Source organism: Heterodontus francisci, chromosome 15, assembly GCF_036365525.1.
Source record: "Heterodontus francisci isolate sHetFra1 chromosome 15, sHetFra1.hap1, whole genome shotgun sequence".
In the NCBI taxonomy this organism is placed as follows: domain Eukaryota; kingdom Metazoa; phylum Chordata; class Chondrichthyes; order Heterodontiformes; family Heterodontidae; genus Heterodontus; species Heterodontus francisci.
The window spans coordinates 42263499-42287063 of record NC_090385.1 but is presented as its reverse complement, the minus strand read 5'-3'; the positions used below and the strand labels follow the sequence as shown (position 1 = coordinate 42287063).

At 42.2% G+C, this 23565-nt stretch overlaps 1 protein-coding gene across 3 annotated transcripts in view; it reads right to left on the bottom strand.

Annotated features, from left to right (window-relative positions):
* Positions 1-4931: 4931 nt before the first annotated feature.
* Positions 4932-23565, bottom strand: part of prss23 (serine protease 23) — a 35866-nt gene continuing 17232 nt past the window's right edge. Inside the window, exons 1-2 of one of the 3 annotated variants that reach the window (XM_068047946.1) lie at positions 10859-10912; positions 4932-8542 (exon numbers count right to left, since the gene is read on the bottom strand). In XM_068047946.1, the coding sequence (XP_067904047.1) occupies positions 7408-8526 (1119 nt within the window). In that variant the 5' untranslated portion in view covers positions 8527-8542; positions 10859-10912 and the 3' untranslated portion in view covers positions 4932-7407. The other 2 variants (XM_068047944.1, XM_068047945.1) reach the window with 2 other exon arrangements.

Here is a 23565-nt window from a genome sequence, read left to right as displayed (position 1 = left end):
GAAGCTACACGGAGGTCGTTACTCCACAAATCAAAGGCAGCTGGGTAACAGTTAGAGGTGGGAAGAGGTCAGTGCAGGGATCTCCTGTGGTCGTTCCCCTCAACAACAAGTATACAGTTTTAGATACTGTTGGGGGGGACGGCCTATCGGGGGCAGGCTGCAGTGACCGGGCCTCTGGCACGGGGTCCTGCACTGTGGCTCAGAAGGGAAGGAGGGAGAATGGGAGAGCACTAGTCATCGGGGACTCGATGGTGAGGAGTACGGACAGGCGGTTCTGTGGGCGCAGGCGAGACGCACGGATGGTTTGTTGCCTCCCTGGTGCCAGGGTCCGTGATGTTTGTGATCGCGTCTTCAGGATCCTTAAAGGGGAGGGGGAGCAGCCAGAGGTCGTGGTGCACATTGGCACCAACGACGTAGGAAGGAAGGGTGGCACAGATGTTAGAAGTGAGTTTAGGGAGTTAGGCTGGAAGCTGAAAGCTCGGACGGACAGAGTTGTTATCTCTGGTTTGTTGCCGGCGCCACGTGATAGTGAGGCTAGGAATAGGGAGAGAGCACAGCTGAACACGTGGCTGCAGGAATGGTGTAGGAGGGAGGGCTTCCAGTTCTTGGATAATTGGACTGCATTCTGGGGAAGATGGGACCTGTTCAAACAGGACGGGCTGCATCTGAACCAGAGGGGCACCAATATCCTGGGAGGGAGGTTTGCTAGTACTGTTCGGGAGGGTTTAAACTAGTTTGGGAGGGGGATGGGAACCGGACTTGTAATCCAGGGACCAGTGGGTCCACTCAGAAAGACAAAGAGTGTAGTGAGGTATTGGGGAAGGTAGCACTGTCACAGAGGACAGATGGGCACGGAGAAGGGTTAAAGTGCGTATACTTCAACGCAAGAAGCATCAGGAATAAGGTGAGTGAATTGAAGGCGTGGATGGGCACTTGGGACTACGATGTTGTGGCCATCACTGAAACGTGGATAGGTGAGGGGGAGGAATGGTTTTTGGAGGTACCTGGTTATAGATGTTTTCATAAGATTAGGAATGGTGGTAAAAGAGGTGGGGGGGTGGCATTGTTAGTTAGAAATAGTGTAACAACTGCTGAAAGAATTTTCGAGGAGGATCTGCCGACTGAGGCACTGTGGGTTGAGGTCAGGAACAGGAAAGGAGCAGTCACCTTGATGGGAGTTTTCTATAGGCCCCCCAATAGCAGCAGGGAGGTGGAAGAGCAGATTGGGAAACAGATTTTGGAAAGGAGCAGAAGTCACAGGGTAGTAATTATGGGGGATTTCAACTTCCCAAATATTGATTGGCAACTCTTTAGATCGAATAGTTTGGATGGGGTAGTGTTTGTGCAGTATGTCCAGGAAGCTTTTCTGACTCAGTATGTAGACTGCCCGACCAGAGGGGAGGCAATATTGGATTTGGTACTAGGTAATGAACCAGGGCAAGTGATAGAGCTGTTGGTGGGCGAGCACTTTGGAGATAGTGATCACAATTCTGTAGCATTCACTGTGGTAATGGAGAAGGATAGGTATGTGCAACAGGGCAAGGTTTACAATTGGGGGAAGGGTAGATATGATGCTGTCAGGCAGGAACTGAGGAGCATAAGTTGGGAGCATATGCTGGCAGGGAAGGGCACGGTCGAAATGTGGAACTTTTTCAAGGAGCAGATAGTAGGGGCCATTGATAAGCATGTCCCTGTCAGACAGGGAAGGGATGGTCATGTGAGGGAACCGTGGTTGACAAGAGAGGTTGAGAGTCTTGTTAGGAAGAAGAAGGATGCGTATATAAAGTTGAGGAAAAAGGGCACAGGCATAGCTCTGGAGGGATACAAGATGGCCAGGAAGGATCTGAAGAAAGGGATTAGGAGAGCTAAGAGAGGGCATGAAAAATGCTTGGCGGGTAGGATAAAAGAAAACCCCAAGGCCTTTTACGCGTATGTCAGAAATATGAGGATGACTAGGGGGACCATAGGTCCGGTCAAGGACAATAGCGGGAGACTGTGTGTTGAGCCGGAAGAGATAAGTGAGGTTTTGAATGAGTACTTCTCTTCGGTATTTACGAATGAGAAGGGGTGTATTACTGAAGAGGACGGTGTGAAACAGACTGGTAAGCTCGAGGAAGTGCTCGTTAGGAGGGAAGATGTTTTGGGGTTTTTGAATAACTTGAAGATAGACAAGTCTCCCGGGCCTGACGGGGTATATCCAAGGATGTTATGGGAAGCAAGGGATGAAATTGCAGAGCCGCTGGCAATGATCTTTTCATCTTCTCTGCTGACGGGGGTGGTACCAGGTGATTGGAGGGTGGCAAATGTTGTGCCCCTGTTCAAGAAAGGGAATAGGAACAACCCTGGGAATTACAGGCCAGTTAGTCTTACTTCGGTGGTAGGCAAGTTGATGGAAAAGGTGCTGAGGGATAGGATTTCTGAGCATCTGGAAAGACACTGCTTGATTCGGGACAGTCAGCACGGTTTTGTGAGGGGTAGGTCTTGCCTCACAAGCCTGATTGAATTCTTTGAGCAGGTGACCAAGCAAGTGGATGAGGGTAAACCAGTGGATGTGGTGTACATGGATTTTAGTAAGGCATTTGATAAGGTCCCCCATGGTAGACTTATGGAGAAAGTCAGGAGGCATGGGATAGTGGGGAATGTGGCCAGTTGGATTAAGAATTGGCTAACTGATAGAAGGCAGAGAGTGGTCTTAGATGGTAAATACTCAGCCTGGAGCCCAGTTACCAGTGGCGTGCCGCAGGGATCAGTTCTGGGTCCTCTCCTGTTTGTGATTTTTATTAACGACTTGGATGAGGAAGTCGAAGGGTGGGTCAGTAAATTTGCAGATGATACAAAGGTTGGTGGAGTTGTGGATACCGAGGAGGGCTATTGTCGTCTGCAAAGGGACTTGGATAGGTTGCAGTGCTGGGCTGAAAAGTGGCAGATGGAGTTTAACCCTGAAAAGTGTGAGGTCGTCCATTTTGGAAGGACAAACATGAATGCAAAATACTGGGTTAACGGTAGGGTTCTTGAGCATGTGGAGGAGCAGAGAGACCTTGGGGTCTATGTGCATAGATCATTGAAAGTTGCAACTCAAGTGGATAGGGCTGTGAAGAAGGCATATGGGGTGTTAGCGTTCATTAGCAGAGGGATTGAATTTAAGAGCCGTGAGGTGATGATGCAGCTGTACAGGACCTTGGTAAGGCCTCATTTGGAGTACTGTGTGCAGTTCTGGTCGCCTCATTTTAGGAAGGATGTGGAAGCCTTGGAGAGGGTGCAGAGGAGATTTACCAGGATGTTGCCTGGAATGGAGAATAAGTCTTACGAGGAAAGGCTGAACATTCTAGGCCTCTTCTCATTAGAAAGGAGAAGGATGAGGGGTGACATGATAGAGGTTTATAAGATGATCAGGGGAATAGATAGGGTAGACAGTCAGAAACTTTTTCCCCGGGTGGAGCAAAGCGTTACAAGGGGTCATAAATTTAAGGTGAAGGGTGGGAGATATAAGGGGGATGTCAGGGGAAGGTTCTTTACCCAGAGAGTGGTCGAGGCATGGAATGCCTTGCCCGGGGAAGTTGTTGAGTCAGAAACTTTAGGGACTTTCAAAAGGCTTTTGGATAGGTATATGGATAAAGGAGAATGATGGGGTATAGATTAAATTGTCCTTGACAGAGGACAAAGGATCGGCACAACATTGTGGGCCGAAGGGCCTGTTCTGTGCTGTATGTTCTATGTTCTATGTTCTATACTAGGGGCAATTTCTAATGGCCAATTTACCTATCAACCTGTAAGTCTTTGGCATGTGGGAGGAAACCGGAGCACCCGGAGGAAACCCATGCAGACACAGGAAGAACTTGCAAACTCCACACAGGCAGTACCCGGAATTGAACCCGGGTCGCTGGAGCTGTGAGGCTGCGGTGCTAACCACTGCGCCACTGTGTTTATTCAGGGAATCCTACGAGATGGTATATTTCATTTGCACTTTGATACTGAGGAGAATTTTTCTTGGCATGAATTTAATGCAAAAGGATGCAAGTTTTTTTTTTAAACAAGGAAGGTCAGAGTAGGCTCATTTTTACCCAAAGGGTATTAGAGTTGTGGAACTAGTTAATAGGAACAGTCATTAAACGGAATGTTTAAGGGGCAAATATATGCATTTCTGGAGACAGAAGGGAAATGGTGTGAGTTTGATATCAATCAAAATTGAAGGATGTTCTTGGGCCTAATCCACTTTTTCCTATTCCTAAAAATTCTTACTTTTTTTATCAGTAACCTTCATGGCTCTTCATCACCCATCTTTATACAGGCCGAATTGAGCATCTATTTAAAACTGCAGCTGAACCTTGGTGGTTCGCTCTCTGCTCTCTTCTCCTTTGATCCAGCCTCTGCTCCCTAATTGATGGGGACCAGGGGAAGGGGGTGGAGTGCGGTGGGCTTCGGTATTGTATAACAAAAATTCCTCAGAAGAGGATTGAATCCAACATTAACAGATGGTCCAGAATTGTCCAAGACTGATTCAGACAATTTTTTGTTCTGAACTGCATCCTGCAGCATACCTTCAACCAGAGAAACTAAAAGTCATCAGGAACTTTAGTTAATAAAAAAAAAATCAAAATTCCTACTTGAAAACAAAATGATGATTCTTCACCTCCAACAATAACAAAGTTCACGAGTGAAAATCAAAACTTCTGCAGGGCGTAAAGTAGGCAGTAGAAAGAACTTCTTTACTCAAAAGTGATAAATATTTGGAATAATCTGCCAATTATAGTAAGAGTGAAAGACATTGGAAGCATTCAGATGCTTGGCTGGGTGATTTAGGGTATAGCAGCAAAATCGTCAAAGGAATTTCTTGTTAACTTTCTTGTGTTCTTGTGTTTTCTACATGTCTAAAATGTATATTCACATGCTGCTCTCTTACTTGGTGAAAGCTGCTTTCAGTTACCATCTTTTAGAAATGCACATCTTTAGTGAAAGCTGTAAAGATACTATATTTGCATTCCAATGTTTCATTTTTCTCTAGCACAGGAATTTTGAAAGTAAGCTTCAGAAAATACACATAATTTGCATAAAATAACATTTATAGCAAGACATTGAAGGAAAGCCAATTTATGGATCTGAACCAGTCTGATTTTAACTGAACTTTTATCATGCAACTTGCAATACCTTTGAGGCATTATTGTCTTTGTCTTTTAGTTTCTAGACAGCAGTAACAAACTAGGAGACACTTAGTTACAAAAGGGAATCTGAAGCTGTACAAACAATAATTACACAATAACGCAGTCAGCTCAGTGAGTATTGCTATGCAGCACAGTACATTTTGAGCACAATTTTGGGGGTCTGTTTATTTTTTTAATCTGCACCTTTTGCTTGGTTGATATTTGATGCAGTTCTTCTTCTAAACTGCTTCAACCCTGTTCAAAAACAAAACCATTTCACAAGTTCAAAGCAAATAAGTAACAAGACAGACAAAATAGTTAAAGGAAATGTTCTTTTTAAGTGGTGTGTGTTTTGGGGTGGAGGGATGGTGGGGTATGATTGGCCTGATCTCATGGTTGAAAGGATCCTGGGCAACAAAAGCCCAGCTTTGTTTTGGCAAGTGGGGAATTGAGTAGGTATATTTATGGAAGTGATTTTAATTGCCGGTTGGTATAAAATTTCCACCTAAGTTTTCAGGCACTGTCCTGTCTATAGAATTTAGTCCAAAAGCAAAATAATTGTTGAAGAACTTAACTTCTAAAGAAATGTGCTTTTGAAAAAATACTTATCAACGCCAATGCATAAATGACCATGCTCCCCCTTTGGCGGTGTTGGTGTGTTGAGTCTCACTACAAACTGTATGTGAACACTGTGGGTCAGTCCTGCCCTTCTATATTGAAGACATGTTAGCACCAACAAATGTGCTGTCACAGAAATGTGAAATGAATTCGAAGAAGAATGAATGAGTCTTTGATTAAGACTGATCAACATGGAGCATTGGCTGGCACTATTTTGCCCCTATTATTTTCATTTTTAACTCTAATTTTTCTTTTCACCTCCAGGACCAAGAATCCCTCCTTCCTTCCTTCACCCATTTTCTTTTCTATTATGTGAGGCTGGTCAAAATGAACAATTTGTAATGCAACACCAATATGCTGTGGCACAGACTGATGGTCTGACTAAAGTTCTTCCTCTACCTGCTGATGATTCACCCCAAAAACATTGTGCGTTTTGGAGGTCTCTGACTTTAAAAAAATACTATCAAGAAAAGCATCTTTTATACAAAGATTCCATTAATGCTGAATGGTGGCAATGCCCAAATCTGTGCAGTTTCTGATGTGAAAGGCAGTAAAATTTGGTTACTCTGTCGCAGGACAGTAGCTGGAAGGGGAAAGCATCATTCAAACAAAATGAAGGGGAAGAAAAAGCATGACCTAATAACTGAAGGTTAGAAAACAGTATTGAAAAGGACTTCAGATTTTCCTTTTTCCATCTTTTTGAAATTCAATTCACTTTGGGAACGGCACAGTGGCGCAGTGGTTAGCACCACAACCTCACGGCTCCAGCAACCTGAGTTCAGTTCTGGGTACTGCCTGTGCGGAGTTTGCAAATTCTCCCTGTGACCGCGTGGGTTTCCGCCGGGTGCTCTGGTTTCCTCCCACAGCCAAAGACTTGCAGGTTGATAGGTAAATTGGCCATTGTAAATTGCCTCTAGTGTAGGTAGGTGGTAGGAGAATGGTGGGGATGTGGTAGGGAATATGGGATGAATGTAGGATTACTATAAGTGGGTGGTTGTTGGTCGGCACAGACTCGGTGGGCCGAAGGGCCTGTTTCAGTGCTGTATCTCTAAATAAAATAAAGACTGTGCAAACTAGAGAGAGAACTGGACTTTGTAACCAAACACCATCTGCTTCTGAACTACTGGGGAACAACAAATGGCAACTTCATGTCAGTTTTCCTGGAATAGAGTTGCCATTAATCTGCTTTTTAGGCCAGACAATCCTTTATGATTGGTGACTCCAGAGTTACTTTTTAAATAAAAGTTGAACCAACAAATGTCTGATTTTTAAAATGAAATCCATTTAATTCACGATGACTTCTAATGTCAATTTTCAATGAATTGTTATCATCAGCTAGGAAAATGTGAAAACTTGAGCCATGACTACCTCCCCCGCCCCAATTCTGCACCCTGTTTTGTTTTCAACTTAGCAAAGGTGTCAACCTTACCCTGGACATACCAAGACTTAACGCTTTAGAGTTCCCCAACTTCTCATGAGTAACCTCGCTCTCTATGAAAAATGATGTTTTTAGGAAGGCAGCAACTGACTGTACTCTTGTGCGGGGTCTCAATATTTTTGAACCAATGTGCGGGGAATGGAAACATTTGGTATTGAATGTTTAAAATGGACAGAGCCATTCTGGTTTCCCCTGTGATGCTGTCTAAGGGCTTTAATTGGAACGACAATCGCTGTAAGTGCCTTTGATCCAGTAACAGATTTGTGCGTATTTCAGTGGTGTGATGCGTACTGCCACATTGTAATCTTGCTGCACCCCATTGAGGTCCACCCACTGGTGTCCCGAAAATATTCCAACAATCTTCCTTTCCCAGTTCTGTTTCTCTGGCAACCACAATTTGGCATACACGCCGGAACCACTGGAGCCCGGCTGGGCATCACAGTGCTGGTAGATGAGATGAGGTGTCTCATTGATTATTGGGCAAAATCGATACACCAGCTGCCCAGGCCTGTCGCTGTCAAATCCTGAAAAATGGATTCTGTTGCCAGCTACTTGGTCTGTAGATGGCATGAACGTGATCTCCATGTGTGGCCTGTCATGAGGCCTCTTCAATTCCAGCAGAGCATAGTCATAATCCATACTGAGGTCATTCTGAGACCGTATCCAACCCTTTGGCACCTGAGTGCGTTTGACACGTGACCACCTCGTCAATAATTTTGGTGGAATTTTGGAATTTTTTGCCAGTTGTGGGGTTTTGGGAATCTCTTTTAAAAACCCAACCTTTAACTTTTTTGCCCCCTTGACATAATCTTTCCCATCATGGATGCAATGCGCTGCTGTTAACACGTGTCTATCTGACACCAGGACACCTGTACACCCAGTGGAGATTTTCACAGTTGTAGAAAAGGGGAAGCTGAGCAAGAATTTTTTTCCACGAATATCAAATCTGCCATCCACCCCAAAAATTTGCCTCTTACGTCGTGACCGCCCAGGGGTGTACTGTTTCAAGAGGAGGGTACTCAGGTCAAAGTCAGGGATGTCCACCACAGTAAAGGTTCGAGTGCCATTTGTGTAAACTGTTTCATAAGAGAGATTTTCCTTTAAATCCTCTAAGGTAGGGTGAGCTTCTCTCCACAGGCACTCTTCATTGCAGTGGGTTGTCAGTTCCAGCCTGGCTTTTGCGGAGAATCGGGGTTTTTCCAACTTCAGTGTTTCTTGAGGACGGAACACTGGGATCTTGTGTCTGTGCCAGGTTGCGTTGGGATCTGTGGTGGACAATAGGGATTTGTTGGCAAAATACAGAATAATGGCTAAGAACTGTAACTGGTTCATTGTGAAGATTGAATACCTGTTCAAATAAAATAAGAAAAATATCCAATCAGTTCTTGTCAATATGGAACATAAAAATTTATATCCTTGGGTTTAAGTGTTTCTTAAAATGTAGGATTCCTATATTTTATGGGGAAAAAATTACCAGCATTATAATAGTAACATTTAATTTCAGTTTTTGCTGATTTACGCTGATAAATCACAAATTTCTTGTCTCCTTGTAGAATCAGAAAAACTGATCTCTTACCAAAAATCAGGTCCAAACGTTGCACACATGTTGCAGCTATAGATGCAGGTTGGAGAGCTTTAATGACTACAGTTATGTTAACAAAATAGATATGCTGCATACAGTTACATAAGAACATAGGAACAGGAGTAGGCCATTTAGCCCATCGAGCTTGAACTGCCATTCAATGAGATCATGAATGATGTGCAACCTAACTCCATATACCTGCCTCATCCAAAGATATCAAAGGATATGAGGCAAACAAAAATCTAATCAATCTCAGTTTTAAAATTAGCAATTGATCTAGCATCAACTGTCATTTGCAGAAAAGAGTTCCAAACTTCTCCCAACCTTTAAGTGAAGAAGTGTTTCCTAATTTCACTCCTGAAAGGTCTGGCTTTAATTTTTTGACTATGCCCCCTAGTCCTAGACTCCCTAACTATCAGAAATATTTTCTCCCAACCCAACCTATCTAAATCTTGAAAATTTCAATCAAATCACCTTTTTAAAAAAATTCCGGGGAATATAACCTTAACTTGTTTAATTTCTCCTTGTAGCTTAACCCTTGGAATGCAGGTATCATTCTGGTAAATCAATGCTGCACTCCCTCCAAGGCAAATATATCCTTCCTAAGGTGTGGTTTAACCTTTGTATAGCTAAAGCATAACTTCTACCCCCTTATGGTCAATTCCTCTAGATAAAAGGCCAGCATTCCATTAACCACAATATATAGTTCATAGCACACACTGCACAGTTAAACTTTAGCATGAACTATTTCACATTTCAGATATACTTTAAAAATATTTATTTATTACATACAATGATTGAGATAACAATTTAAATAAAAATTTTACAACTATAAATGTACTTTACTGCTAAAATACTTTGACAGTATTTTATGATCACTGAAACTTGTATTACTTTGCAAACTGCCATGAAGATCAATATAAGTAGTGTGTGAACTAGATAAATAATTGTTGGCATTTAGTTTAACTCTGCCTTACTGATTTTCTTGAGGTTTAGTGTTGTTCTATGTTTCTAAAGTAAAAATCATTTTTTTAACTGGTTTCTCTGGACTTATCCTGTTCTTTGAGCTCTAATGTTTTCACTAATTTTCTTTCATTGCTAAAATCAAAAATGAAGAATTCTTAACCTAGGTTTTTACGTTGACAATGAAAACTGGCTTTATAGGTCCTCAATTACTAATACAATATTATTATGATACAAGAAGGTAAACTGAGAAAAGTGATTTACAGAGAAATGTGAGAAGCAAAATTTGCCACGTCTTGAAATTACTGTTGCTGATATTAGTGACTGAACAATTAATGCATTCATATAATCCTTGGTATTTAATGATGACATTAACCAATTTATTCTAAAAGGACAAATACACTTTAAAATAATGAACATAGAAATACTGTCGGCCTTTAATGCTAATCCTGCAATCTGAAGCGAACATTCATACTTCTCCTTAATATTCTGTTGCTGTAATGTGTTTGGTTTCCTGCAGATGGAAGTAGACTTCTGGGAAACAGCCTGATACTACACAGTGTGAATGCAGCTCTTACTCATGAAGCAATAATGGAACTTTTTTCTTTCATTTAGACTAATCCTTTATGCCTAAAGGCAATTGGCTGCTGCCTGTGAAAGTTTAAGAGCCAAATTAAACTTATTTTTTTGGTACAGCCACCCCAAACACACACTCATAGTTCATTGTGAATATGGGAGCCTATGGGGACTCTGCAGAAATTCATTTTGCACATTACCTCCTAATATTTTAACAGGATCCTCATAACGAAAACAGTAGCAAATGCATAGCCAGTACGGGGACAAGATTTTACTTAACAGTTTTGAAAACAATTTATGAAATGACAGTGAGATCCTTGCCAACATTGTCATTGGCTACTGTAATATTGCCTATGTCCTAATATACTGACAGGAAAGCCATGTTTGCCTTTCTGTGTAAGTACTTCGCTAGGGCTGGAGACTCATGGTTATTGCACTTTAAAAGTACAGTTTATGGATCCAATTTGTTAAACTGTGTAATCTAATAATTACAACTCATCCGGAAAAACCACTGACGAGACGAACCCTGTTATATACACTGACTTCGATTTTCCGATTGCGAGACATCTCCAGAAGAGCGGGTTGCACTTGGTAGAGATATCCCTTGATCCTCACCACATTTATGGCCCCGGAGATTTCTGCATTTAGGAGGTGGGATCCTTGTCCTCTTTGAGAATTTGTGCTATACGTGGCGTAGAAATTTGCCTTTACTTCTACAGGAGTAGATTTTCCAATTGGACCTCTGACCTGGCAATAGTCAGGTGCTACATTATCAGCAGTTGCATGACCATTGACATACTGATCATGCATTGTGTGAGTGATTCATTGAGCCTGGATTGGAAGTTTGCAAAGAAAAGTGTCTAAGTGTTCTTTTAAGGGATAGTGGGTAAATTTAAAAGAATATGATCATTTTGCCAAGATGAGAACAAAGTAGCACAGTATTGCATTGTGTCTGCAAAGATGTGGAAGAAAAGGAATTTGAGGGTGTTGCTGTCACTGGCAGTACCAACCTTATGGTACATGTTAGCTGCTGATGCCCTTAAGCGATGGCATTCTGACCAACTAAATGGCAACAGGAATGAAACCACAAAAACAAAAAGTTTGGCGATAGCTTCAAGATGCGATAATGAATCTTGCTATAGAGCTGTTTAAATGCACTTCTAGAAACAGCACACCCCAGCAGCCCTGGCCACCTGTTTTCTACGGGTGGGCAGATGAGAGTGCAAAACTGGCACAAACACCAGGAAAATTGCATAGACATCTGTACCATGTCATTTTATTATAATTAACTGAAAGCCGTCGAGCACGTCTAGTGGCTTTACAAAACCTGATCAGGAAATTGGATTGGCACCAAATGGATGGAAATTTGGTATAACTAATTCCCTTTTCTAATTAGTTAATCTCTCATAACTGATTAAAAAATCAGATGTGTGTTGATCCTGGCTTCAAAAGAATTACCCACACTTCGCTAAGATGGCATATCTGTTTTCCACTAAAGCCATCTTAGCCTCTTGTGGCCTCTTGCAGTGAAACAGATAAATTAATACCAGTTGGTTCTGAATTACAGCCAGTGTTCTACTATGGTCTCTGCTCACAGGGAACTGGTTTCACATTACTCAAACTCATTTCACTTGAGACTCTTCTGAGTCATCAGAAACAAATATAGGGAAACTTTCATCTCATCAATCTGGCTTGGAATTGCATCCATGTCCCAGAGATAAGATGACATTTATCTTACTGACTCGTGACATCCAATTCACTAAATATATGGGAAACATTCTCTTCTTAGTTTCCATTCTTTAATTTTCACACTGTACTTGCTCTCTCCACATGTTGTGCCATTTATGGAGTTGAAAGGATGCTGCATTTGAGCTCAGGAATGTGCAAGAATAAACTGGAGGTAACTCATCTTTTCTCCTCTCTCACTGGCTTTGCTGTGGCCAAATGAGGACATCTGTCTGGCAAATCATGAGTGCAACCATTTCCTTACAAAGAACTTTCCAAGAAATTATCTCATTTATACAAGTGGGCTGGTGCCCATTAACAGTTCCAATGAGCAAAACAACGTGCAAGGAAATGTTAAAGATTGGTACTTTCAGTGAGAGTCACACATTTCTTCTGTATTGCATTTGTGGGCCAGTAAGAAATGTTTGGAATTAAGTGTACATTTGTGAAGTTACACTCTTAGTCAAATCCTAGAACCTAATCTTCCAATTTGATAGAATAATAATGGATTTATGAAATGTTTTCTCTTTTATGAGGCTTTGCCATAATTAAAGCATTAGCGTTCTATATTGGGAGTTCTTAATGATTTAATGAAAATATAGTGTGGAACTGAACTGTATGCAACATTAAAGTCTGAGGCTCCCTAATTGATTAATGCTTCATTAGTAGTAGGGGTCTTTCAATGCCTAAATCAGCAGGAGGTGGCTACTGATTTTGATTTGAATATGGTTCTTCACCCAATAGAACCACTAATGCTGTAGCAAAGTATCCCAGATGGAGCTTTTGCCCAATGGGTGAGGCAGGTGCTTCAGTTGTACTGGAAATGGCACTGATGCCAATGCAAAATATTCAAAGGAGCCCAGCCCCAAGAGGTTAGGGCATCAATGGTAAGCAGAGGGAAGTTATGCTTTTCCAAGATCTGCCCCCACATAAAGGGGGGGGGGGGCGGTAAAATTCTGGGGGGAGAGGCCCGCCTTGACCTACGACATTGAGAAGGGCCTGCCGCATATTACCGCTAGCGGGGGGACCTCAGTGCGCCCCCCCCCCCCCACTGCCTGGCGGTGGGCCCTTCATCTCCATATGTGAATTGACATTAAATATATTCAAATTAACTTACCTGCTGTCCCATACCGATTTTACGGCCTCCATTCGGCTTTCGCACGCCTTCAGAACTCTGCATGGAATTCCGAGGCGAGAACCTTGTGGGGAGTGGGAAGTAATAAAAATTTCAGGGCGAGAGGGGAGGAGGAGTGGAGAAATCAATTTTTACTGGTTGTGGGGGTGGTGGGAAGGGGTTGAGGGTGAAAGATTGAAGGATGGGGGGGAAAGTTCGGGTATTTGAAAAATCAATTCTTGGTCATTTTGTGCAATGAAATGACATTGGGAGGGTTGGGGAAGGGCCTCCATCAGAATTTCATATTTAATAAAAATTACTACTGATTTCCCTTTAGCAATTAAAATTAATTGTAAGGGCTTAAAGCCCTTTAAAAATGGCGCCGGTGCCTGCACGGTGACGCCGGACACCGTTGCCGAGGACACGGCTGCTACCCCCTCTATGTCATCGGGGGTGGCTGCTCTGCCTCCTCTATTTAAATGAGCCCCTGCGCGTAATATCGTGGGGCTCGGCGGCAGCTGCTGAATGTGGGCACGCCGCTGTGTTCAAAGGGCACCGCCACGGAGTGTGGTGCCCGAATAAAATTCATGCCAAAGAGTATTATTGAACATATTTGAAATGATGTTTGCCCATCTGTTTCCATTTCTCCCCTCAATAGCCTCTCAATAGCAAAAAAGAATTGATGCTCGCTTTGAAATTCATTGTCCAGCTTTAATTCAAACAATTTGGAAAAACAAATGGATATATAAGCCCTAATTTTCTTTGCATTTTCAACGAATTGGGGATGTTAAGTAGGTCCTGTCACAATTTATAACCTTGTCAGTTCTTTCCCAACTACTCTGAGGCAGCTGAAGGTGTGCAGGGGCCAGTGGGGGCAGAATTGGGGTGGGACCCATTAATGCCCAACACTTGCCTCTTTTTAGATATACAGTTTCCTACATTCTACATCCACCATCATTGTGCTGGACATCACAGGAGGAGATGGGGCTGGTGCAATGATGCAATTCATTAGACATCCCAGCAGGTCCCCCGCTGTTCGCCCAGGATATTGTATGCCTGCATGAAACAGATGTATAGTAGTGTCAGATGCCCTATGCCTACCAGCCTTTCTGGAAAAGAGCCAAATTTCATTGAAAGAAATCCCTCTTCATCTGTAACAGCAATCACTTCTACCCAGTAACTTTCCTCCACCACCAATTCCCTACTCATCCATCTAAACGGCACTCCAGCTGCACTGTTACTGACACTAGCACCCATTTTATGGAAATGTCTGTGATCTTGTGAATACAGATTGAGTCAGCAGGACTAGGGTGAAAGCCCTGCTCTGCCATGGTTATCTTCAGGGTCTTAGAGCTAGTGGTCACAAAGAAAAGTATCCTTCACGTTGGGCTGACAGAATCCCACTGAGGCATCCTGGGAAACTGTGAAGATGGCACATGCTCAGACAGCTTTCAGCTGCCAGTCATAGCTCTTAAAAAAAAAAGGTAAGCCCAGCTTTCAGGAAAGGCTGACATTTTAAGGTAAGAACATTAATGAAGGGGCACTAATATCCTGGCTGCAAGGTTTGCTAGCGTCACTCTGGAGGGTTTAAACTAGTGTGGCAGGAGGGTGGGAACCAGAGCAGTAGGACAGCAAGTGAAATAAATGAGGGGGAACTAGTAAATAAAGCCAGTAAGACTAAGAGGAAGAGCAGGCAGAGAGATGTTGCTGAGCACAGCAGGACCGGTGGTCTGAAGTGCATTTGTTTCAATGCGAGAAGTATAACAGGTAAGGCAGATGAACTTAGAGCTTGATTAGTACTTGGAAATATGATGTTGTTGCTATTACAGAGACTTGGTTGAGGGAAGGACAGAATTGGCAGCTAAATGTTCCAGGCTTTAGAAGCTTCAGGCGGGATAGAGGGGGATGTAAAAGGGGTGGAGAAGTTGCATTAGTGGTTAAGGAGAATATCACAGCTGTACTGCGGGAGGACAACTCAGAGGGGTCATGCAGCGAGGCAATATGGGTGGAGCTCAGGAATAGGAAGGGTGCAGTCACGATGTTGGGGGTTTACTACAGGCCTTCCAACAGCCAGCGGGAGGTAGAGGAGCAGATATGTAGACAGATTTTGGAAAGATGTAAAGGTAACAGGGTTGTGGTGGTGGGTGATTTTAACTTCCCCTATATTGACTGGGACTCGCTTAGTGCTAAGGGCTTGGATGGGGCAGAATTTGTGAGGAGCATCCAGGAGGGCTTCTTGAAACAGTATGTAGATAGTCCAACTAGGGATGGGGCCATTCTGGATCTGGTATTGGAGAATGAGCCCGGCCAGGTGGTCGAAGTTTCAGTGGGGGAGCATTTCAGGAACAGTGACCATAATTCCATAAGTTTTAAGGTACTTGTGGATAAGGGTAAGAGTAGTCCTCGGGTGAAGGTGCTAAATTGGGAAAAGGCTAATGATAACAATATTAGGCAGGAACTGAAGAATTTAGATTGGGAGCGGCTGTTTGAGGGTAAATCAACATCTGACATGTGGGAGTCTTTCAAACGTCAGCTGATTAGAATCCAGGACCAGCATGTTCCTGTGAGGAAGAAAGACAAGTTTGGCAACTTTCGGGAAGCTTGGATAACATGGGATATTGTGAGCCTAGTCAAAACGAAAAAGGAAGCATTTGTAATGGCTGGAAGGCTAGGAACAGACGAAGCACTTGAGGAATATAAAAACAGTAGGAAGGAACTTAAGCAAAGAGTTAGGAGGGCTAAAAGGGGTCATGAAAAGTCATTGGCAAACAGGATTAAGGAAAATCCCAAGGCTTTTTATACATATATAAAGAGCAAGAGCGTAACCAGGGTAAGGGTCGGCCCACTTAAGGACAGAGATGGGAATCTATATGTGGAGCCAGAGGAAATGGGCGAGGTGCTAAATGAGTACTTTGCATCAGTATTCACCAAAGAGAAGGACTTGGTGGATGATGAGCCTAGGAAAGGGAGTGTAGATAGTCTCCGTCATCTCATTATCAAAAAGGAGGTGGTGTTGGGTGTCTTGCAAAGCATTAAGGTAGATAAGTCCCCAGGGCCTGATGGGATCTACCCTGGAATACTGAGGGAGGCAAGGGAAGAAATTGCTGGGGCCTTGACAGAAATCTTTGCATCCTCATTGGCTACAGGTGAGGTCCCAGAGGACTGGAGAATAGCCAATGTTGTTCCTTTAAGAAGGGTGGCAAGGATAATCCAGGAAATTATAGGCCGGTGAGCCTCACGTCAGTGGTAGGGAAACTATTAGAGAGGATTATTCGGGACAGGATTTACTCCCATTTGGAAACAAATGAACTTATTAGTGAGAGACAGCATGGTTTTGTGAAAGGGAGGTCGTGTCTCACTAATTTGATTGAGTTTTTTGAGGAAGTGACGAAGATGATTGATGAAGGAAGGGCAGTGGATGTTATCTATATGGACTTTAGTAAAGCCTTTGACAAGGTCCCGCATGGCAGACTGGTACAAAAGGTGAAGTCACACGGGATCAGAGATGAGCTGGCAAGATGGATACAGAACTGGCTCGGTCATAGAAGACAGAGGGTATCAGTGGATGGGTGTTTTTCTGAATGGAGGAATGTGACTAGTGGTGTCCCGCAGGGATCAGTGCTGGGACCTTTGCTGTTTGTAGTATATATAAATGATTTGGAGGAAAATGTAGCTGGTCTGATTAGTAAGTTTGCGGATGACACAAAAGGTTGGTGGAGTTGCGGATAATGATGAGGATTGTCAGAGGATACAGCAGGATATAGATCGGTTGGAGACTTGGATTGAGAAATGGCAGATGGAGTTTAATCCGGACAAATGTGAGGTAATGCATTTTGGAAGGTTTAATGCAGGTGGGAGGTATACAGTAAATGGCAGAACCCTTAGGATTATTGACAGGCAGAGAGATCTGGGCGTACAGGTCCACAGGTCACTGAAAGTGGCAACGCAGGTGGATAAGGTAGTCAAGAATGCTTGCCTTCATCGGTCGGGGCATAGAGTATAAAAATTGGCAAGTCATGTTGCAGCTGTAGAGAACCTTAGTTAGGCCACACTTGGAATATTGCGTGCAATTCTGGTCGCCACACTACCAGAAGGACGTGGAGGCTTTGGAGAGGGTACAGAGGAGGTTTACCAGGATGTTGCCTGGTCTGGAGGGCATTAGCTATGAGGAGAGGTTTGAAAAACCCGGATTGTTTTCACTGGAACGACGGAGGTGGAGGGGCGACATGATAGAGGTTTACAAAGTTATGAGCGGCATGGACAGAATGGATAGTCAGAAGCTTTTTCCCAGGGTGGAAGAGTCAGCTACTAGGGGACATAGGTTTAAGGTGCGAGGGGCAAAGTTTAGAGGGGATGTGCGAGGCAAGTTTTTTTACACAGAGGGTTGTGAGTGCCTGGAACTTGCTGCCAGGGGAGGTGGTGGAAGCAGATACGATCGCGACGTTTAAGAGACATCTTGACAAATATATGAATAGGAAGGGAATAGAGGGATATGGGCCCCGGAAGTGCAGAAGGTGTTAGTTTAGGCAGGCATCAAGATCGGCGCAGGCTTGGAGGGCCGAATGGCCTGTTCCTGTGCTGTACTGTTCTTTGTTCTTAAAAAGCTAATTTTGTAATTGTCACATTATTGTTAAATATGTAATTTTTATAATACACGCCTGATTTTGATTCCTTGATTAACCAGCTGAGGAGAAAATATGCTGGATGCATTTTTAAGCGTATTGTGATTTGATTGCTCCACTAGTTCGCATATAAGGATTTCTCTAATACAGGTTGTGGAACTGGGAGATGCAAAACTGAGATGGCATAATGTTACAGTGGCAGGAAAGTGTAACTGCAGCATTACAAATTTGCATAAGCAGTTTCATCATACATGTTGATGCAGAAATTTATAATTAAAAATTTACCAGATAAATGTGACAAATGAGACAGTTGACAGAGAATCTGCACAATGTTAGATTAGTATATTAGATCGATAGATGGCTGTTCAAAAATAGATTTATAGGACAAAATAGTGGTTGTTTCAAGTATCAAATTAAAAATTACTGCTTTAATTAAAAATTCAGGAAACCACGGCCTAAATATGACTCAAAATTCAACTTTGTATTCTGAATTAAAAAATAAATGAAATAACAAAGCATAAAAGGGAAAATAAATCTTCCTAATGAGTGGTAGAATGGAAAGGTAAAGGTTTGGTGTGTGGCAGGATGATGATAAAACAATCTCTCTCAAGCACCAGTCCAAGAAACAATCTTCAATAGAAGGAAGCTGGCTAGAAAAGATGATCTTTTCCCATTCCACTGTTTCATGTTCCAATGTAGCCTGATAATAGGGTGGGAACTGATAACTGTGGAAGAGATAAATTTTAAAGCTGAAATAAAAACAGAAAATGCTGGAAATACTCAGCAGGTTAGGCAGCATCTGTGGAGACAGAAACAGAGTTAATGTGCATAAAAGGTCATCGACCTGAAACGTTAACTCTGTTTCTCTCTCCACAGATGCTGCCAGACCTGCTGAGCATCTCCAACATTTTCTGTCTTTAGTTCAGATTTCCAGCATCCACAGTATTTTGGTTTTGTAACTTCAAAAGCTGAGAAAGAGATGCAATGTGGAAATGGACTCTGAGAAATATAGGAGGCAATGAAGCCTAAAAGGGGTGGGCAACATGAACACAGAAAGCTGTGAGAATAAATAGTTGAAGTTGTGATGGTTGGCACTTTGAATGTGTAGGGGGAACGGACTTCAAAGCTTTTTGGGGAACAATTCAAACTCATGTCCTTGAGGTGAAACAATACTCTTCTAAATACGATTTCACCAAGTTCCTCTATTTGAGAAAGGCTTTAATCCCTTCTCTATGGGCCCAGATTTAGATGTCAATCCTTTTATTTAAAAATAAACTCCACATTGTGTTAATATATTTCTGGCCCAATTTCACATAGCAGTGGAGTCTGGTCCTGAACATACATCCAAAAGATAGTAGTGAGATAATAACATATTACCATGCTAATGACCTAGATATCTTTATACTACTTCATAAACAAGCTCTGAATCACTCTTGGAGGATATACACATGTTGCACACCTAAGTGCTGCATGAAAACTGGGAATTAAGCATAGAGCTGCCAAAGACCTGAAGGTTAATTCTTAAATTGGGACAAGCAACATAAAAAAATATAACTACTCCAGAAATTCTAAGTTGCTGTAATATCTATTTTCAAAGTCCTAATTGTATGTAGCTAATCCTGTAACATTACTCCTCTGTGGGTTCTTTCTCTGGAGTAATTTGATTATTAGCCAAAATAACAGCCCTTTCTTAAGTTGAACAGTTTTCTTTTTATGTAAATAGTATTTCAATATTTTTTAATTAAACCACCGCAGACAGCATTAATATATTCACCAGATTTGCGCTGCTTTATGCATTCTTTATTTTTTTACATTTGTGGATAACCCTTCCATCTGAGAAATATTCTGATTGATATAGATTGGACAGGACAAATATCATTTTTGAACCTGTTTAACTCTCAGTATCCTGTCATTTCAACTACCTAAGATTATCAGAGCTACTGTTTCCAGCCCAGACAATTTTAATTTGCCTTCATGTTTTTCTCTCCTTATCATGTTACTACTTTTTGAATATAATTTCTCTTTTTTCTCTTCCATTTATCCACCATCCTTTTCTTCATCTGCCTTTGCTTCCCGATTCTTTTTTCTTTCCCTTTTCTTCCACATTTCTTTACTGCCTGTCTCTGCTATTCAATGTTATATATTTATTTTCTCTCTCTGCCATATGTCCATCCATCAATTCCATTCCTTTTGTTTTGTATCTTCTGTTCATCTCAATCTTTGAACGGTACCATTGGTATCTGAATCACTGACACCTTAATCACCCATGACATCCAACCAACTCCACTGAAGCCACTTTTCTTGTGTCGGATAATCCTATCCATCCACAGACACTGGTCTCTGATTCCAATGTTATATTTTCTTGTCTTCTGTGTTGAAGCCTGATTTCTTTAAGAAGTGTTAATCTGCAATCTTGAACTTTCCATAATTGAAATAAAAGCCAACATACTGGGCCTCCACACATCTTTCAATCAAACACACAAGGGCTTAAAACAAATTCATACAAAGAGGACTTAATTGGAATCCTAGCTTTAGTGAATGCCCAAAAGACAAAAACAGCCATGGGTAAATGATTACACAACTGTGTCTTACTTCATCAAATAGGGCTGAATTGATTTTATTCTTGTATGGTCCTCAAAAATACTTTAAAAGAAAGGATAGGCCTTGTTAATCTGTTAATTGTGTATCAGTGGTTTGATTATATACAGGTGAAGGGTATTAATTGGGCTCATAGTTGACCACTTATAAGCAGACACTAACTGAGACTAGGGAATGGTTTTCAGTGAAGGGAACATGTTTGTAATCCTTTTATTTTGCACAATAAATGTGAAACTGAGTAAATATAGGCTCCAGAATTATCCTTCCATAACAAGCTTTCTGGAGTTTAGCAGGCCTTGATAGAAACTCCTCTAAAACTTTCCATTGTGCAATTACATACTTAAGGGAAGGCAGAATGCAAATATATGATTTCTTTCCATTATCAGATCTAATATTGCAGAGTTGCCCTCGGTATAGTACTAATATTTGGTTTTGGCAAAGTTATCTAGCTTTGCCTGTAAGTTAATGAGTTTTAAGCTTTGCTACCTTACTTATCGAATTGAAATTATTTTGGTTAGGAAAATATTGCACAAGGGATGACACTGTGCTCACTCTTAGGATTTGAGTTTCAATCAAACCCAAACTGGTGAGAAGCATATCCATTTTTTCTTGTATTAACACAGCACCTAAATGAAATGGGTTTGGCCTTTCTTAATCCACATGTTTGCAGAATAAAACTGATCAGAATTAAACACTAATTTGCACTATCAGAAATCAAGAGGATGGTTTGTGTGGGTGTTACGATCAGGTGAGAAAGGTGTCTCGGAGTCCATTTTAGCCTTCACCTGGTCTTACGGTAACAGGGTTTTGTGTTAAACACACTGTGTTTTAGCTTCCCCTTGGTGAATCCTTGTTCACTGCTTTCCAATTATAAGGCAAAGAAATGAGCACGAACAGGCTTTCTCAGGTTTAAAGAAGAAAAGTGAAATTTATTAAAACTTAAACTCTAATCCGGTTAACGCCTATGGATACACGCCGCACCCCACACTAGCACGTATATGCAATATGCACATGCAAATAGAGACAAAAAAGAGCACAAGAAAAATAGAGAGGTTTAAGGCAATCTCTGAAGAGGGGTTTTTGTTACTGTGCTTCGAGCTCACTGTAGTCCTTGCTTGTAGGTAGATCTTGCTTTTTGTTGGGGCCAGTATTCTTCTTAAACCTTGTTCACTGTAGGAGACTTTTCTCTTTTGGGGTTCATATGTCTTCAATGGTTTCTGAAGCTGGTGACAGAAATGAGAGCAGACAGGAGAGGTCTTATCAGTCCAGGAGCAAACAGCTTTCCGTCTTCAAATACTATTTCTCCAATTTAAAACTCCCCTGGTTGGCCAGCAGGTGGTCACGTGACCGACTGGTTTGACCAGGTCTCTTCTGTGTACTGGGGCAGGGACTGGCTCCTTTGTTCCAACACTGTCTGCTCGTATGAAAAAAAATGTCTTTCCAGCCAGGGGCTTGGCAACCTCTTGTAATAGGCCTTCTTTTCTTCCCAGTGACAATTTTAAAATTTAATGTCCATGTGGTGAAATATATGTGCCTCATTCTTGGCAGATAGGGGCCTGCATGACACCTCCACACCCAGGGGAATGACATGCAATTTTGAAAAAAAAAGTGCATTTCATTAAAAGGTTTGAGAGAAATATAAGATACAGAAAGAAAAACCATGCATTTCTCTCATTCGTTTCCATTCATTCATCACTCTTAAAGCTTATTAAAATAGTTTTTTCTGGGTGCCAATGCTGCTTTAATTTCCCCCTTTTTGGCATCCCAGTAGCCATGTGGTTGTTTGGAGAAGCTTTTCTTCAGTTTGCCCATTGCCATGACTGCCTAGGGTTTTGGTTCCTGTTGAGGTAATTTTTTTTTCAGCAAAGTTAGTAGTGGACAGGTCTATCCTGAACTCTCTTTCAGTGCTTTGCTGAGTCATGCAAAGGCATTTGACTTCAGGGGATGGGTGGTTCCCTTTTCCTCTGACTAAACAAAGAGAACAAAGAACAAAGAAAATTACAGCACAGGAACAGGCCCTTCGGCCCTCCAAGCCTGTGTCGATCCAGATCCTCTACCTAAACATGTCGCCTATTTTCTAAGGGTCTGTATCTCTTTACTTCCTGCCCATTGATGTATCTGTCTAGATACATCTTAAAAGACACTATCGTGTTCGCATCTACCACCTCCGCTGGCAACGTGTTCCAGGCACCCATCACCCTCTGCGTAAAGAACTTTCCACGCATATCCCCCCTAAACTTTTCCCCTCTCACTTTGAACTCGTGACCCCTAGTATTTGAATCCCCCACTCTGGGAAAAAGCTTCTTGCTATCCACCCTGTCTATACCTCTCATGATTTTGTACACCTCAATCAGGTCCCCCCTCAACCTCCGCCTTTCTAATGAAAATAATCCTAATCTACTCAACCTCACTTCATAGCTATCGCCCTCCATACCAGGCAACATCCTGGTGAACCTCCTCTGCACCCTCTCCAAAGCATCCACATCCTTTTGGTAATGTGGCGACCAGAACTGCACGCAGTATTCCAAATGTGGCCGAACCAAAGTCCTATACAACTGTAACATGACCTGCCGACTCGTGTACTCAATACCCCGTCCGATGAAGGAAAGCATGCCGTAGGCCTTCTTGACCACTCTATTTACCTGCGTTGCCACCTTCAGGGAACAATTGACCTGAACATCCAAATCTCTCTGTACATCAATTTTCCCCAGGACTTTTCCATTTACTGTATAGTTCACTCTTGAATTGGATCTTCCAAAATGCATCACCTCGCATTTACCCTGATTGAACTCCATCTGCCATTTCTCTGCCCAACTCTCCAATCTATCTATATTCTGCTGTATTCTCTGACAGTCCCCTTCACTATCTGCTACTCCACCAATCTTAGTGACGTCTGCAAACTTGCTAATCAGACCACCTATACTTTCCTCCAAATCATTTATGTATATCACAAACAACAGTGGTCCCAGCACGGATCCCTGTGGAACACCACTGGTCACACGTCTCCATTTTGAGAAACTCCCTTCCACTGCTACTCTTTGTCTCCTGTTGCCCAGCCAGTTCTTTATCCATCTAGCTAGTACACCCTGGATCCCATGCGACTTCACTTTCTCCATCAGCCTACCATGGGGAACCTTATCAATTGCCTTACTGAAGTCCATGTATATGACATCTTTAGCCCTTCCCTCATC